Source organism: Actinia tenebrosa, unplaced genomic scaffold (genome assembly GCF_029948245.1).
Source record: "Actinia tenebrosa isolate PJP-AT-01 unplaced genomic scaffold, QUT_ActTen_1.0 PGA_scaffold5__44_contigs__length_20552954, whole genome shotgun sequence".
In the NCBI taxonomy this organism is placed as follows: domain Eukaryota; kingdom Metazoa; phylum Cnidaria; class Anthozoa; order Actiniaria; family Actiniidae; genus Actinia; species Actinia tenebrosa.
In genome coordinates, this window is record NW_028292582.1 from 7,435,226 (window position 1) to 7,453,449 (window position 18,224).

Here is an 18,224-nt window from a genome sequence, read left to right on the forward strand (position 1 = left end):
TGACTAGCGAGAAAATAATTTTATAAAATCTTGAAGATAACATCTTGATTTTCACGCTGGGCGCAAACTTATAATGTCTCACTTTCCAAAGTGAAGCAGTTCACTGACTTTGTAGAACTTTCTCCTTAAAAAATGCTAGCAATTTTTTAGGAACCAGATCGGACGACTCTTCTAGTGTTATATCTAGTGTTTAAAAGGTCTATATTTACGATCCCTTAAATTCTTAAGTGTTGTTTAAAATCGATAAGGATAAGGTCAAGAGAAAATGTCTCTCACGGTATGTGGTAGTTATGGCTTAGACATAGATCTGCTAGTGTTCTGCTATCTCTTTGACTTGGAAAAATGTTTAAGTGAAGTCATCAAAGAGCTCGTCGTCAGCCTCGTATTTGGCTATTCGTTTCTGGATCACTCTATCATTCACCACTAGGGATTCAATTATGGGTGGGGATTAGATACTAGTTTGGTTTTTTTTTTTTTTTTTTTTTTTTTTGTAATCTTCTATGGTCAGGCTTTTAAAAAGAGACAACGGCTCATCTGTCTGGGCATGGCTAACTCACACACCAAACCCTGAAACAACCTCTGGGCTGATCTAAGTCAGGGCAGGGCTAACTCACAGATCAAACCCTGAAACAACCTTTGGGCTGATCTAAGTCAGGGCAGGGCTAACTCACAGATCAAACCCTGAAACAACCTTTGGGCTGATCTAAGTCAGGGCAGGGCTAACTCACAGATCAAACCCTGAAACAACCTCTGCGCTGATCGACGTCAGGGCACGACCAAAACTCAGAAATCAATTGCAATTTAGTTTGGTATGGATTGAGGCGGAGGAAGGAAAATTGAAAACCCTACGAACAATTCTATAATTAAGAAAGAGACCTAACAAATTCTACTCACATGTGAGGCGTGAGGCGAGTGCTCTACACCAACCTTCATTCTTGTGGGCTTAGGGAGCTTGGCGACAAAAGTTTTAGTTTCAATAAAAAGAAAATGACTAGTGGGTACTAGTTGGAGTAATCTGCGTCAATAATCTACAATATTTTATTAACAAACCCTCTTTGCTCTGGCACAACGTTCAGTTTCCCTGGCATTTCAGACCACGTGTCATTCCCTAGAGTATCTTCGTTTAACGGTTGCGCATGAGAATACACTATATGGATACAACTCAAACAAAGAATCTTATTCTCAAGAGAATGACATGTGGTCTGAAATAGACCTAATCCACTGTTTTCCCATTTCAGACCACGTGTAATTCCCTAGAATATTATTTCTTTATTTACCGGTTGCGCATGAGAAGACACATGAATATGGATACGACTCAAACAAAAGGAATGACACGTAGTCTGACATTGGAAATCATTGTTCTGAAAGGTTTATGGAGCGGTTATCGTAGAAGAGGGAAACAATAACGAAAATTCGTAGTCGTATACACAGCCCCGCATGAATGAATGAATGAATGAATGAGCGAGCGAGTGAGTGAGTGAGTGAGTGAGTGAGTGAGTGAGTGAGTGAGTGAGTGAGTGAGTGAGTGAGTGAGTGAGTGAGTGAGTGAGTGAGTGAGTGAGTGAGTGAGTGAGTGAGTGAATGAAAGAATTATTCTATTCTTTAACTTCTAACGAAAATTGGTAGTCTTGCACAGCCACGTGCTAAGATTAAGAAAGCCTTCATGCTACTCTTGGCGCCTGGTTGGCAAATCATGAACCACTTCGAATAAATTTGTTTTCCAGCTGAACAAGGACCAAGACCTCGGGGCTTCATTACCGGAAAACGGACGCCTCTAAGATTTAATATGGACATTTTAAAGCCCCATCAAACATAATTAGCAGTATTTACTCTTAATATAACAATTAGAACAAAACTACCTCAAAGAAACCGAAGATAAATCTGTTTGTTAAGATGTTAAAGATTAGGGCGAGATAAGTTAATTATGGCATGAACAGATAAGTAGTTTTCATTTGGAATCAATTAGCGTGGAGTGTAGAACACCTAGAATGTTAATGAGGCATGCTTCGCACGTAAGGCATGTAAGTACAGGAATACCCATTTTTTTATTTCAGAGCAAGTGCCCTTCTCTTGAGAATAAAATTCTTTGTTTGAGTTGCATCCATATTCATGTGTCTTCTCATTCGAAACCATTAAACAAAGAAACGACACTCTAGGGAATAACACGTGGTCTGAAATGGGAAAAAATCACACCCAAGGCAAATAGGTACATTATTTTTCCATTTCAGACCACGTGACATTTTCTTGAGGATAATATCAAAGGCTATACACGCACGCGCCTACACGCAACACCATGAACTATTCGTAGCACACAATAAACAAGACATTTTTGACACTTTTTCAACTCATTTTTCAAGCGCAGCTTCGAAAAGTCAATACAGTATCGAAGAAAAAATGAAGTTGGTGTGGGACTCGATTGGGTCAGTGATCGCGTGCAGAGAGTAGTACATTTACTGCGTTGATAAACTAATTGAAGTATGGTATCTATCAAATCTACATCGCTTTTTAAACGATCTGTGAATGAGAGTGAGAGAGACACCGCTTGATTCAAGTAGCTGATATTTACTTATTGTTTACTGAGAGAATGATCTCGTGCGCTGGTTAATTGGATTTGATTTGATATTAGTGCTTTTGACGAGGCTGATATGGCACCAAGCAAAGACACGTGTGCATGGAATTAATAATAGTAATACTTCCAAATATTTCCGCTAACAAGAGTCCATTTATTTCAATAAATAAACCTTGATTTTTTGGGTAGATCTACACTTATGCGTTTCACCGAAACGGAGCTCCGACTTTAATTATGCAAAATCATCATCTGCGCATGCGAGAAACAGACGTGCCGGTATGAATGACGTCAGCGTTTTTACTGTTGATGCAAGGTATGATTTCAGCAGAGACTTTAAGATTTGCAAAATCTACGACGGCGACGTCAACCGGAAGTGTAAATAACTTCTCTTTGGGGTTCTGTTCATTGAAGATTTCATTTAAAACATTGTCAGTAAAGTCAACTCATCCAAAAGAAAGACAGACTTTGGAGGCGCCCGGACCCTAAAGTGAAGTTATCTACACTTCCGGTTGACGTCGCAGTCGTAGATTTTGCAACTCTTAAAGTCTCTAGTATGTCTTAGGTCGCGCTACGTTCACAAGTGTACATATTAGCCATTCTGAGGTTAAGAAAAAACTGAGTCGAGTTGTCATTACAGTACATTGTGAGCGCGGGTTCTATTTTAAAGGACGAATAAGACGCCATTTTGGAAATATGTCCACATTTTGTTCCCATGCTTAAATTTTCCCTTGTCGACAAAATGTCAGTTTCAACCACAGCTAAACCAGTCTTAATTTTCTCCGCTGACTTCGGTGCCAGTCCACACTCCACAAAGTCAGAATCTCCCGTATGTTTTTTTCTTTTTGAAAAACATTTTTCCTTTTTTGCACCAACCAAAGGCACCAGGAAACCTACCACAGACAAACCATTTTAAGTTTTTCTCCAGAGGCTTCGGCACCAGCCCATACTCCAATCGTCACAGCATTTTTTTATGAGAAAAGACTTAAGTCTGAACCTACCAAATCCATCTACCACAGGTAGACCAATCCTATTTTTTCTTCAGCAAATGCAAAGTAGCATTAGGTACCAGTCCACACTCCTGTAAGGTCGAGTTAAGGTTACTGTAGACTTTGTTTGGAAACGAAGATTTGATTTGGTAGTTGGAGGCTTCATTTGGTCTAGCGAAAGAAAGTTTATTTTTTAGAGTTAACTCGCTATTTTATGATGAGTAAGCAAGTGGAAAGGGTATGCTTGTGAAAAAATGTTTAATTGTTTTAGACTGTTTTGTTTATATAGTAATAAGTTATAAGTTTACCAAACTAAAAATGGATTGGACGGAGATGGAAAGAGTTGATTTTTGAGGAATCCTTCAGTGCTATTTGACGTGAATCGTTCAGTATTGAAGTAAATTAGCTTCATTCATGTTTCGGAAGAAGTGTAAAATCGTTAAGAGGAGTTAGTAAAGTAAGTATAGTTCATTTAACAATGCACGTAGGCACAAGAAAATCACCTAGGAAAGACACACTGATAGGCACACAGGGTATAACGGATAGTGAAACAGATAGACAGCAAACACACACTATGGCCTATAGATCCACATACCCTAGCCATTCTCCTAACCTAGTCTCATTCAGAAATGTTCCTATTTCAGCCACTGTTTGATTTCATTTACGACGAACAATAGAAATTACCGCGATATGTTAAAGATTTTAAATGGCCACGAACAGAGTGAAAGCGTACTCTTAAGGCCGGTTTAGACAGTACGATTTTCGCCTACAACTATCGTATACAACACGCTCGCGTCTGTCGTAGGCGAGTTGTAGGCTTGATTTACACGCTACGACTCGAGTTGTGGGATGGCGGGAGCGTCTTGTATACGATAGTTGTAGGCGAAAATCGTACCGTCTAAACCAGCCTTTAAACATGCACATGCAATTTGAAAGTCGAACACGCAAGTAATTCTGAATAGACCATTTAAGCTTAGGCATATCTTCCAAAAGTCATACATAGCATCTTTAGCCTATTCACTTTCGAACCAAAATGTTAAAACATGTATGAAATTTTTCAGTTTGTCAAACAGTCCCACTCGTGTTAAGCTTAAAGATGGCGTACTTGGTTAACTCGTACACAACAATCCTACGATATTGTAAGAACGACATGCGTAATAAAACCATGAATAGACTAATAAGGTTTACCTGACGAGGTCGAGGTGTTTTCTAAGGTCTGCTATGGTATCGCTGAAGCTCATCTTTAGGATGTAAGTCTGGGCCAAAATACAAAGAGAAAATTCGAGGGCATTAGTGATAATATTATCAATTTACCTATTTCACTATGACGTCACTTCATTTTAAGGGCAAAACAAAAGAATTTCAATCTACCGAGAATTGGAAACCCATTGTTATGTCCTCCAAATTGAGCTGAATTCCGACGTGCTGCAAGGGGTCTATTACTGCCAGGTACCAATTAGGGAGGGGAGGGTGGAGCGTATATTTGGGAACACTACCTTTTCTCCTGTCTCGGATTTTATTCTTAATGTGGCAATTTTAGAAGTAGCAGATTTGGGTCTGTCGGGATGTTTGTCGCTTTCTTCCGCTCTTGAAGCAAACAAAAGAGAATGCACGATTAATTTGACTGTAACCAATTTAATGGCATTATAGTGCGAAAAGTTTTGGAGAAAAGAAAAACATGAGAACCTGGAGAAGAATCCCTCGAAGCCAGGAAGAGAACCAACAAACTCATCACATTTGACACCAAGTCCGGGAATCAAACCTGGGTCTTAGTGGAGAGAGGCGATCTTATCGCTATGCAACCCATGTCTACAAAATATAGTCTGCGTAGCGGTGCTTTAGGTTATTTTCCCTCTCTCTCTCTTCCCTCTCCCCCTTCCCCAATCCCCTAGAGCGCCGCGACACAGGCTACCCAAAATATGATGACTGTCATGAATGGGATCCCCTACAAAAACATCCATAAAAATATCTACTATTGCTATAGCAACAGGCGTGGTATACAGAAGAGATAACTAGCTAAAAGCTAGCGTGACCTGGCATGGTATACCTTGATTTGATATCCTCTAGAGCTGGTGTGTTCACTACAACAACACTGGATGGCAGTCCATTGGTACCCTGTGGGGAAAATACAAGTTTAGATTCAATTGATGGTTTTCAACCATTCCCAAGGGAATTAAATAACAAAAGACACGGCGGCCATGTTGGAGGATATAACAAAAGAATTCATTGACAATTCTTTTTTTAAGTTCCTCCAACATGGCCGCCGTGAAAGCCATCAATACATGGGCACTCTCTGATATAAGCAATGGTTCCAATGTGCACGAGCAAATCACGATGGGAAACCTTACCAGTACTTGGGCTTTTTCAGCTCCTCTAAAAAATCACCAGCGCGAATTTTGCACCATTTATACATACTAGGCTGCTAATCAGCGTCCTGGTTTATACGGTCAGGTCCCATGTTATGTAAGACACATCTTATTTTTACCCATATTTAAATGGCCCTAATTGTTCTCATTGACCCCCTCCCCCTCCTTCCCATTTTATTACTGACAATTGTTTCCTTGTTTGTTTATTCTTTAGTTTGGGTCCCGTGATACAAGGAAAGACCTGGCTAATGTACCTTGATAGTTTCTTCTACTCCAGCCCTAACATCAATAATTTTACCACCTTTGATCACAGATTGAGGTAGTCTGGATAGAAAATTGTCCATGGAATGTTTGGGGCCTGAAATGAGAAAGAAATGAAAACAAAGAAACTTAAAAACTAATGATAATTTTCAGTGCTGATGGGCATGATCGTTGATGATGATGCTGATAAGAATGATGTCACTGATCAGGTAGTGATTACGATGGTACTTAGGAATCCAGCTGAGTTGACCTTCAGAACAAAATCAAGGTCAACCAATCGAAATTGAGGATTAAGCATCATATTAGTGGAGCCAATCAGAAAACAGCAGAAAACAATAGCCTTTGAACATATCTTTTTATTCCTAAGAGATAATGACGATTCTCGTGCAGTCTAGGTTTCTGATTGGCTCCACTACCCAGACGGCTTACCGCCTCATCTATCATGTACTACATCGTGGGATTCTACCAGCTCACTAGATACACCATGCTGACGAGGCCAAATACAGGCCGAAACAGCTGTCCATGGTTTCTAGTTGAGCTGGCTCGTATTTTACGCAACTTGAACTTGTGAAAAGCCCATTGGCCCTCTTCTTCAGTCGTTTCATACAAGGCTCGTAATTTACCTATTACGCATGTTCTTATATGATTTCCCAGCCCATCCCACACGGCTTACCGCCTCATCTATCATGTACCCAAAGTTGGGATGCATTGTTTTCGTTCTACATTTTAATTGGTTCTCTTGTTTAACTGTGTAAGTGGCCCCGGTTACAGTAGTTGCATGTTGCACTGTGAATTCTAAATATTTTCCATCTCAAGGGGGGAGGGGGGGGTATTACTAGCCACCAAATCCACCCTCTGGATCTGCCCTTGTATTCGTGTACCTGGTATTTCCTTGGTAACCTTCACATCTTGCCCATCATTCGTTAAACTTTGTCCAGCACCAGGAAAAAGAAGTTCTGTTCTTTTATCTGAATACACAACATCTCTCTTGTCATCGATCTGTTCATGGTCAAACAGTACATATATGTTAATTAACTGGCCAGGAAGTCCGGATAGGGAAAACCTGTGTCCCAGGTCTTGAGTATATAGATTGGGGCCGTTTGCCTGCAGTACCCTTGGGCAGCAGTAGCCAGCCTTGGGCAGCAGAGCCAGCCTTGGGCAGCAGTAGCCAGCCTTGGGCAGCAGTAGCCAGCCTTGGGCAGCAGTAGCCAGCCTTGGGCAGCAGTAGCCAGCCTTGGGCAGCAGTAGCCAGCCTTGGGCAGCAGTAGCCAGCCTTGGGCAGCAGTAGCCAGCCTTGGGCTGCAGTAGCCTTGTGCTGCAGTAGCCTTGGGTGCTTGGGTAGCAGTAGCCAGCACTGGGCAGCAGTAGCTCGCCTTGGGCAACAGTAAACTTGTGCTGCAGTATTTTACAATGTACTTACATTAAAAGGGACACCATCTGGGTATCTGGATTGTAGTTCTGATGGAAAATAGCCATCCATGATATCCTGCATGCATTGCTGTGGAAACAAGTGAAGAAAAAACCTTTATTCAGCTTCACCATGACCATGACCATGTAACTGCATTGAATACCACAATACAGTCAAGATTTTTCCTCATATTAATTTAAAAGATGTTTTTCCATTTACTTTTCCCTTTATTACTTAGCAATAAATTTGTTCCCACCATCACAGACATCAGGAACAACAGCAGGAACAATTAAAGCAAATACATTTTGAAATATTTCTAGTAAGGAAATAACTGTAAAACTCTACTTATAATATAAGCTACATGTACCCTAGTTGTAAGCCCTCACGACTATAGGCCCACCTCGGGAATCTTGTGCTTATTTCATTGACACACACTAAAGATTAACTGGGAAGATAATGGAAATATTAATTACTTAAAGTTTGCTTTTCGTCCTAGTCTCTTTTTCCTTTCGATTATAACCCCCCCCCCTCCCCCTCCCCCTCATAAATAGACCCTCCCAGTTTCTAAACCCATCAAAAGTCCCTGGCTTACGAATGAGTATAATAAACCCAGGGCTTATGTATAACCATAAGTAGTATAGGTAATAGGGGTAATAGGACTACATACTGTCCAATTTGGAAATAAATGGATGAAAAAAATTCAGAGGGCTGACAAAATTGGAAGAGGCCGATAGGTTGAGTCTAATTTGGCAGTCAGAGAAATTTTTTGAATTCAATTATTTCCAAATTGGACAGACATGTAGTCCTATTGCAGATTAATCATATCATCCCAAACTATACTAGACTGATTCCATAAGTCATAGTTTTCCCTCGAAAGAATGCGAATAGAAACGATCCAAATTAATCTTTATTTTGGACAGGAAAGAGAATTTGAAAATGATACAATAGTTGCTTATATGGGATTATAGAGTGATAATACAATTATATGCTATATACTTTACCTGTGTTGTTGGATCACTATATGGTCGGAACGGGCCAGCAAACATGATGATCCCATTTGACATTAGAGTCAATGGAATGGAGTCTGGGACCTTTCATAGAGAAAGTTGTGAGTCAGTATTGGATGTTCAAAACATCAGTCAACTATAACACTTCTTACTAGTACTGTACAGTATGTTATCATATTGTGAATCAATGTGAATCATCGTTGTCATCATCATCATCAGCAGCAGCAGCAGCATCATGGTCATTATCATCATTGAGCAATCAACTGCATTATCATAATTTATCATACGATATTCACGATTAGCATCATCATCATCATCATCATCATGGTCATCATCATCATCACCATCATCATGGTCATCACCATCACCATAATGCATCATCATTTATCATCATCATCATCATTATACTGGTTATTATACTGGTAGTCATCAGCAACATCACCTGATCCCCATCAAATGAAAAAAAGTTGTAATTACATTTTCATGTCTGCCTCACCTTAAGTCTGGCACCATCCTTAGTTTTGGACACAACTGCACACCCCTCCCCTGACAGGATGTTCAGTTCTTTGATGTTTTGAATCAACAGATCAAAGTCCATCTGGAACTTTTCCCTTGGTACTGAAGCACCTAAAAGTACAGTAGATTATTGTCCTTAATAATTTTAATTTATAAATAATTTACATTTTGATTATGATGAAATAAAGAAAGTTGATGAAAAAAAAATAATAATAATAATAATAATAATAATAATAATTGTCCTTAATTTAAGAATTATAGACTGAATGCAATATGACGGCCTCAATTGATTTCCAGAAATAAAAACTAATATTACTTTAAGATAAGCAACACTATCAGAGAGTAAGCAAACATAAGTATGTATTTTTGGAAAGTATTATTGCTATAAATGAATTCACCTTATGGCGCTAGCTTGGATTGTGTTACGGTCACCAAAAAGTTCGGACATCGTTCTTCTATTTTCCCATACAAATTCACTGACTTTAAAGAGAAAAATTAGGTAGATTTCTTTAGTTAGCTCTATTAACAGCAGTAAGAAAAGCTTCAATAAAGCTAGAAAAATGATGATTTACGTACTGTTTAATAAACGAGCAGGAGTGTTTTATCGGGTTTAAAACATGAGGCGTAGCCGAGTGGTTTTAGACCCGATAAAACACGATCTGCGAGTTTATTAAACGGCTTAAAAAACTCCTGATGTATGTTCTCATACTGTACCGAATTCTTTATGAAATGAGCCAAGTTTGATAGAGAAAATCCAAGTTAAAGTTTATGCAAATGAAGACGAATCTATATCAGATATAAAACCTCCTTCATGGTCATGATTTCTATTGTGTTTCCTTCATGAATTATTAATGAGTTTTTTAATTGTATTTAGAGAACTAACTAAAAATTAACCAAGTAAATAGTTCATTTAGAGTCAGTACATTTGTACGGAAATTCAAGAACAATGTCCGAACTTTTTGGTGACCATAACACAATCTAAAACAATTTATACTCCGTGACGGCTAGCACGCAAAAGGTGAGTTCTGGTGAAGTTGTAAGTGATTCAAGATGAATACACATTGTCGAAGTAGTCCATTATTAGTATCAGAGTATTAAACAAGGAAAAATAGGACCTCAAATTTGTTGCCGGTTAAAGGATGTTCATGGATAGAAGAAGGTTTCATTGAACCAATATTTCACATGCTACCAAAAAAGTCCTACAGTATATCTGTCACCTTAAGCCAGCTGACACCATTCTTGGTTTTGGACAAAAACATTTTGCACACCCCTCCCCTGACAGGATGTTTATAGTTCATAGAAGAGTATTTTTTACACTAACCAGGAGTCCACATTCCTCCACCAACAGATAAAGTTTGTAATTCATTAATTTGACCTGCTTCCAGCTCTTCTTCTAATGGTGTGTATTCATTCTCTGCATTCTGGTTCCCAACCCACAGCAGACCATAATCAGCAAGAAATTCCTAAAAAGCATGTCCACATACATGATACATGTTACTTCTTTCAGTAATCATGGAGTCTCCAATTTCTCCAGTTTTCCTCTCTCCACAAGGTTGTCTTAGGGTTCTACTGTATCTGCTGTGATAGTCTTCGGTTGGTTATGTCTCGATTTATTTGTTTTATCTTGACTCTATACTACATGTATTGATCAGTACGCGAACTGATATATATCTGGCGTACATGTGTATATATATACGATTACAATCATGTGATTAACTATAACGTAACTAGTTAAACAAAGATGCATTGTCACACAATATCATATAATGTTACATCCTCCTCTCAACGAACTACAAGTCAAACTTTGTTGTTGGTTTGACAACCCGTCCATATCTAGTTGTGTAGTTTGAGGGCGTGTCCATGCCACTAGTACTTTGTGGTACTTGGTCATCTGCTGGTGGCTTTGGTGGTGTATCTTGCTTTTGTACTGCTGTATCCGGTCGCAAGTCAGACCTTGTTCTGCGATATACAGTTTCATTATCATGCCTTTTCACAAGGTACGACCTTGGTTCTCTAGCTTGTTGCTGTACTACTGCTGGCTCCCATGTCTTCCATCTGTGATCATACATGCGCACTGGTTGCCCACCATATAAGGGTTGTTGTACTCTTCCAGTGGTACGGTTATAGTATTTACTCTGCTGTTCTTGTCGGTCAAGTAGACTCTCTCTGATCTGGTCCCTATCATTTCCAGTCTGGAATGCTCTTTGTGCAGCTGGTAAAGTGGTCTTGAACTTTCGACTGTTAAGAAGTTCTGCTGGTGACTTGAGGTTATTGTTGACTGGTGTTGTCCTGTACGAAAGGATCCCCAAGTATGGGTCCTCACCTCGCTCGTCACACTTCTTCAGGATGTTTTTTATGGTTTGCACCATTCTCTCAGCAAAACCGTTTGACTGTGGGTACAAAGGTGAGCTTGTCACATGATCTATACCATATGTTGCTGTAAACGAACTGAATTCTCTGCAGTTGTACTGCGGTCCGTTGTCAGTTATAAGGCGTGATGGAATACCATGCTCTGCGAATATACTCTTCAGGTGGCTGATGACGGCTGCTGAGGTAGTACCTGTGAGGTAACGTATGACTGGGAACTTGCTGTATTGGTCAGCCACTAGTAGGTAGTGCTTACCTTTGTACTCAAACATGTCAGAACTGAGTGTTTCCCATGGTCGGCTGGGTGTATCAGCTTGCAAGATTGGTTCTCTTTGGTTCTTTTTTTGATATCTCTGACATGGTTCACATTGTTCAACTATTTGCGTTATATCTTTCGTTATTCCAGGCCAGAATACACATGATCGTGCTCTGAGAAGACACTTTTCGATGCCTAGGTGGCCTTGGTGGAGGGCGCGTAAGATGTCAGCACGTAGCTTGAGTGGGACGATGATTCGGTCTTGCTTAAGGAGGATACCATCTTCGATAGTAAGCTCTTCTCGAAAATTCCAATAGTCTAGTAGAGCTGCTGGACAATTACCTCTCTGATCAGGCCATCCTCTAAACACGGTTTCTCTGAGAAGCGACATGGTAGAATCCCTTGCTGTCTCTTCTCTGATCTGTTTAAGTTTTGTAGGCGAGGCAGGTAGGGTCTTTGTGATGCAGTGGACATCTATTCTTGGTAGTTCTCCAATGGTTGGCCCTGTTTGTGGAGTGATTCTCGAGAGGGCGTCTGCAATGGGGACATTAGCTCCTTTAACGTATGTAACTGTGACGTCATACTTCAATGCGCGGAGCACCAATCGTTGTAGCCTCGGGGGGCAGCTAGCGAGTTTCTTTTTGAAGATTGACTCAAGAGGTTTGTGGTCAGTTTCTATCTTGCAGTGCTTCCCATATATAAAGTAATGAAATCTTTCTAGGCCCCATACCACGCCTAGCGTCTCTCTCTCAATGTTACTGTAGTTTGATTCTGTATCTGTGAGTGCTTTCGATGCGTAGCATACTGGTTGGCCATTTTGTAGGAGGACTGCGCCTAGTCCCTTCTGCGACGCATCTGTTTGAATAGTTGTCTCAGCATTCTTGTCGAAGTACCGGAGTATTGGAGCTGATGTGATTTCTTTCTTGACATCCTGGAAGGCTTTATCCTGTTCTGTATCCCAAACAAAAGCTGTTTCAGCTTTGGTCAGTTCTCTTAGTGGTGCTGTGATTGTCGCTAGACGGCTGGAGTACCTTGTCAAGTAATTAACAAGGCCCAAGAAACTCTGTAAATCCTTGACGCTTTGCGGTGGTTGCATGTTCAATATGGCTGATATTTTCTTTGTATCTGGCTTAATCCCTTCAGGTGTCCATGTGTGTCCAAAAAAACTCACTTCTTTGCATTTGACTTGCACTTTGTCTTTATTGAACTTTATGCCCTTCTCTCTTGCGCGGCACATTAATTTGGCTAAGTTGTCGTCATGTTCTTTCTCTGTTTTGCCATACACGAAGTTGTCGTCGGCGATGCCTGTAACACCTTGCAGGCCTTCTAGGGATGAGTCGAGTTCCTTTTGGAAAATGTCTTGCGATACGTTTAGTCCAAATGGCATTCGCGTGAATCGATACCGGCCGAATGGGGTGTTAAACGTGGTGAGCAGCGAGCTCTCTTTGTCAAGAGGCACATGCCAGTAGCCCTTCGTGGCATCAACAATACTAAAGAATTTAGCATTATGTAGTTGGCTTACTACATCGTCTATCGTCCTAGAGTGGTAGTGCTCTCGCTTTACCCATTTGTTGAGGTCCCTGGGGTCCAGGCACACTCTTAGCTTTGTTATCTCACCCTTGTCGTTGACTGTCTCGTTCAGGACTACACTGTTGACCCAGTCTGTAGGCTCATTTACTGCTTCTATAACTCCAAGTTCCTCCATGTTGTCAAGTTCGGCTTTGAAACGTTCGCGTAAATGTATAGGTACTGCTCTAGGAGGGTGAACGACCGGCTCTGCTCTTGGGTCCAAGGTGATGTGGTATGGCTTCATTTCAAAGGTACCAATACCTTCAAAACGGTCTTTGCATTCATGTATGAGTCTCTCTTTGGTTAGAGGACGGTTGTCTTGCAACTTTCCTTTTTGCTTGTTGAATGTTTCAATGCTGCAGTTGATTGTAACGAGTCCAAGTTGTTCGCACGTGTTGCATCCAAGCATGGCAGGCCCTTGTACATCTGTTACAGTAAAGGGTACCTTCGTAGTATTCCCATTGTAGTGTACGTACAGTTCACATGTACCGATACAACGGATTTCCTGTCCACCATACGCGGTCAGAATATGTGGTGGCCCGAGTACTTTATCTTTCGGTAAAGCGATTATCTTGTCGAAGTCTGTTTTAGACATAACATTGGTCTCTGCGCCCGTATCAAGTTTACATGATAACCTTGTCATTTTCTTGTGGAATGGCCTTGTTGTGACGTTAACGGTTGTAATCACTTTGTTGCGACTTGAACTCTGTAACCCGTTGACTTCAAGCGATCCCATAAAGAATCTTTTAAAATCTTCTTCACAGTGTTCAGGACTTGGTTCCTCGTTTATTTCGTGTACTTGTCTGCGCTTGTTACACATCTTACTGAAATGTCCTCGTCTGTGGCAGTAATGACATTCGACACCGCTGGCGGGGCATTTCCGGTTTGCTGTGTGCTGTTCATTCCCGCAACGGTGACACGTGGATTTGGTCGTCGATTTAGTTTCTTTATTCGTAGGGTACTGTTCATACTTGCGTTGATTTTGCGTTTGTCGCTGTGGACCCTTTAGAGCATTTACTTCATGGCTTGCGTTGCTCATCGCGACAAGTTGTTCACGTGTTGCTTCTTCGGTTCGTGCGATTTCCCTCGCTCTCTGGAACGTCAATGAATTTCCCTCTGCAATGCATTTCTTTCTAACAGTCTCATAGCCAGTGCCAAAAACTAGAGTGTCTCTCAGCATTTCATCTCGTAGTTCGACGGGAAATCCACAACTTTGTACGATGAGTTGTGCTTCTGTCAGAAAGACGTCTAGCGGTCTGCCGTTTTGTCTCACATTACGTATATTAAATCTGTTCAAGATATGGTTTGCTTGTGGCTTAACATGATCCTCAAATCTCTTCCAATATCCATTTATGTCCTTGTGCTCTTCCTCGTCCAATGTCCAAGTGTTGTATAGATCTAGTCCATAGTCTCCTGACCATAACAGTAGGTAGTTAATCCTTTGCTCTTTAGTTTTGCCCTTCAATGGCCCATCAAACATGAGTTCGCATTTCTGTTTAAAACGCTTGAAACGGTTATATAAATCTGGTCCAGACGACCAATCCATCTTTGGGGCTTCGAAGCCTGAAAGATCTCCCATTCTCGTACTGGATTTGCTGAACAATACGATGTATATACTAATGAATACGATGATGCGTGGCGGCGACTTGAAAATTGACCTCGGTGTTATTGTTGTGTAATCCCCGGGTGTAATCTCTCGAAGACTTGGCTTTACAAATAGGTTCTTCGAAGTAAGTTAACTGATCCCGGTTCTGACATCCATGTGATAGTCTTCGGTTGGTTATGTCTCGATTTATTTGTTTTATCTTGACTCTATACTACATGTATTGATCAGTACGCGAACTGATATATATCTGGCGTACATGTGTATATATATACGATTACAATCATGTGATTAACTATAACGTAACTAGTTAAACAAAGATGCATTGTCACACAATATCATATAATGTTACATCTGCGAGTTAGCCATGCCCTGACTTAGATCAGCCCAGAGGTTGTCTTAGGGTTCTATCTGAGAGTTAGCCATGCCCTGACTTAGAACAGCCCAGAGGTCGCTTCAGGGTTTGATCTGTGAGTTATCCGTGCCCTGACTTAGATCAGCCAAGAGGTTGTTTCAGGGTTTGATCTGTGAGTTAGTCGTGCCCTGACTTAGAACAGCCCAGAGGTTGTTTCAGGGTTTGATTTGAGAGTTAGCCATGCCCTGACTTAGATCAGCCCAGAGGTTGTTTCAGGGTTTGATCTGTGAGTTAGTCGTGCCCTGACTTAGATAAGCCCAGAGGTTGTTTCAGGATTGGATCTGTGAGTTAGCCATGCCCTGACTTAGATCAACCAAGAGGTTGTTTCAGGGTTCGATCTGTGAGTTAGCCATGCCCTGACTTAGATCAGCCCAGAGGTTGTTTCAGGGTGTTACAGCCCAATACGTTACGAAAGGAGGACGAGTGGTACGAAGCCCCAAGAGACTAGGATATTAGTACCCTCCCCGGGTGGGGAATAAATTGTAACCCCTTAAGGAATCGAATTTCGTGCTGACATGTTTGTAATGAAGTCAACGTCTCAAGTAAAGTTGTTGAGTTGTAAAAGGCGTTTTCTGTCGTCAGTTCCACGACATTTGGTCCTTCGAGCCGGATTTTGCATCGTAAAACTAAAAGGAAGTAATTTGTAAAGCGATTGAAAGCTGTGGGTTGACTAAAGTTCGAAATTCCAAGGTCAACATTCATCAGTCGTCACACGTGTTCGCCGCCATGATGGCCGATCAAGAAGAAGATTATTTTAGTCGCATGTCTGTTGAAAAACTCCGTGCCATTTTGCAATCAAAGGGTTTGTCGACGAGTGGAAAGAAGAAAAAATTTAATCCAAAGGTTAGAAACACATGAATTTTCTCTGAAATCGTATCAACACAAAACACTCGACATTAATGATGCAGACTCTTTGCCGACACATAAAGAAAATAAACAAAACGCCGCTCTAACGAAAGTTGAGCCACATTTAGAAGAAATCGAGCAACTTAAACGTAAATTGAAGATATTGCAAGGAGATGTCGAATCTCTAACCCTTGCTGTCACCGAATTAAGTAAAAGTTCAACAAATAAGATCAAAATGCAAATGAGATTGCAAAGATTGAATGAGTGTCGTATTTCATGTCTCGATTTAAGAGAGCAGTTCGTATCCCTCACTGCTGAAGATGATGTTGAACTTCGTAATTGCAACGAAATTTTGAATGCAATAGACAGAGCTATCGATATCGCTCAAGAGTATATCGAAACAGCAATTTGTAAATCAGCTGAAAGTGTATCGTCTAAAGAAACCCGCCAAAACCTAAAATTACCCAAATTAGAATTACCTACGTACGGTGGTGATTTGTTGAAATTCCAGAACTTCTGGGATCAGTTTGAAGCCGCTGTACATAACAACGACGACTTACCGGACATACAGAAATTCACTTATCTACGCTCAGTACTGAAAGCTAATGCATTGCAAACCGTTGATGGATTCGAAGTCACTGGAGCGAATTATGCGCCCGCAGTAGAAGCATTAAAGCACAGGTATGGTAGAAAACGAATTGTAATTTCATCGCTTATAAAGTCAGTTATCAACTTGGAATCAACGACGAGTATGTCTGCACGCGCTTTACGTGACCTGCATGACACATTAAAGAACAGGACTAGGGCCCTAGAAGCTCTAGGTGAACAACCAATGGCACATGCTTGTATCTTGCTACCAATGTTTGAGTGTAAACTTCCGCATCAGCTTCTAGAAAAATGGGAGTTAGAGCTCGCAGACATTAAAGATGAAGAGATTGATCTCGAATTATTCTTCAAGTTCCTAAACCGACAACTTGTCTCAAAGGAAGCTGGTGAAAGAAACCAGCAAGCAACTTCTACTTCAGGTATCCACGGTCAAGGTAAAGTTAAAGTTGAACGAAAACCTGCTGCAAACGTCAAACAAGACAGATTAACCACAGCATCTACCCTGTTTAGTGACGCAATCAGTGTAACACCTTGCTGCGTATTCTGCAAATCTAATCATGAGTCAGGGGACTGTCCAGAGTTTAAGAAAAAATCGGTCGAGGAAAGATGGAAGCTAGTCAAGTCAAGCAAGCTGTGCTATAACTGTTTGAAGCCTTCTCATGCTAAACATTTCTCCAAGGTGTGTCGTCAGCCTAAATGTTCTGTAGCTGATTGTGGTCGACGTCATCATAACTTACTTCACGAGCAACGTACTTCAACACAGACACCTACAGGTGCTACATTAAATGGATTTGCTACAACTGACTTCAAGAAGCCAACAGAAACTTTGTTACCTACAGCGATTGCCAAGTTGTATGCAAATGATCAAAGTTTAGTAGCACGTGTACTCCTAGATTCTGGAAGTCAGCGATCATACGTTCGTAAGACCATTGCAGAAGCAGTCGGCCTTAAAGGTCCAACAGAGTCAGTAAGTGTCACAACGTTGGGTGGTGAGACAAGTGAAGCAAAGAGACTACAACGAGTAAAGTTTTCTCTCTCTGCGGTCAACGGAAATTCGTCGGAAGCTGTTACGATGGAGGCTCTTACGATCCCAAAGATCTGCAATCCACTGGGTCCTGTAAACTTGAATCTTCATGAGAACGTTCATCTGAAAAACTTGAACTTTGCAGATTCTTATCCACGTGATTCTGTGGAGATAGATGTGCTGATTGGTGCCGACTTCTACTATAGCTTTGTAACTGGAAATTGTGAAAGAGGAAATTCACTAAACTCGCCAACAGCTGTGGAGTCAGTTTTCGGTTGGGTGCTTACAGGCCCAATAGAGGGGACAAGCAAAAATACTACTTCTATGATAGCAGTCTTAGAGAACACTGAAATTACTCAGACTTTGAAAAGATTCTGGGAGCTGGAAGCAATTGGAATTTCTAAGGAGGAGAGTGCCGTTCGTTC

General features: G+C 40.9%; 1 protein-coding gene across 9 annotated transcripts in view; it reads right to left on the minus strand.

The window, feature by feature from the left end:
• Positions 1-2,702: 2,702 nt before the first annotated feature.
• Positions 2,703-18,224, minus strand: part of LOC116297395 (UBX domain-containing protein 11) — a 40,415-nt gene continuing 24,893 nt past the window's right edge. For all 9 annotated transcript variants that reach the window (XM_089038394.1, XM_089038393.1, XM_089038392.1 and 6 more), the window contains 10 exons: positions 10,435-10,576; positions 9,094-9,224; positions 8,592-8,681; positions 7,603-7,680; positions 7,064-7,181; positions 6,176-6,279; positions 5,603-5,670; positions 5,052-5,142; positions 4,744-4,811; positions 2,703-3,726 (listed from right to left, as the gene is read on the minus strand). In XM_089038394.1, coding sequence (XP_088894520.1) covers positions 3,597-3,726; positions 4,744-4,811; positions 5,052-5,142; positions 5,603-5,670; positions 6,176-6,279; positions 7,064-7,181; positions 7,603-7,680; positions 8,592-8,681; positions 9,094-9,224; positions 10,435-10,576 — 1,020 coding nt within the window. In that variant the 3' untranslated portion in view covers positions 2,703-3,596. The remainder of the gene's footprint in view (positions 3,727-4,743; positions 4,812-5,051; positions 5,143-5,602; positions 5,671-6,175; positions 6,280-7,063; positions 7,182-7,602; positions 7,681-8,591; positions 8,682-9,093; positions 9,225-10,434; positions 10,577-18,224) is intronic.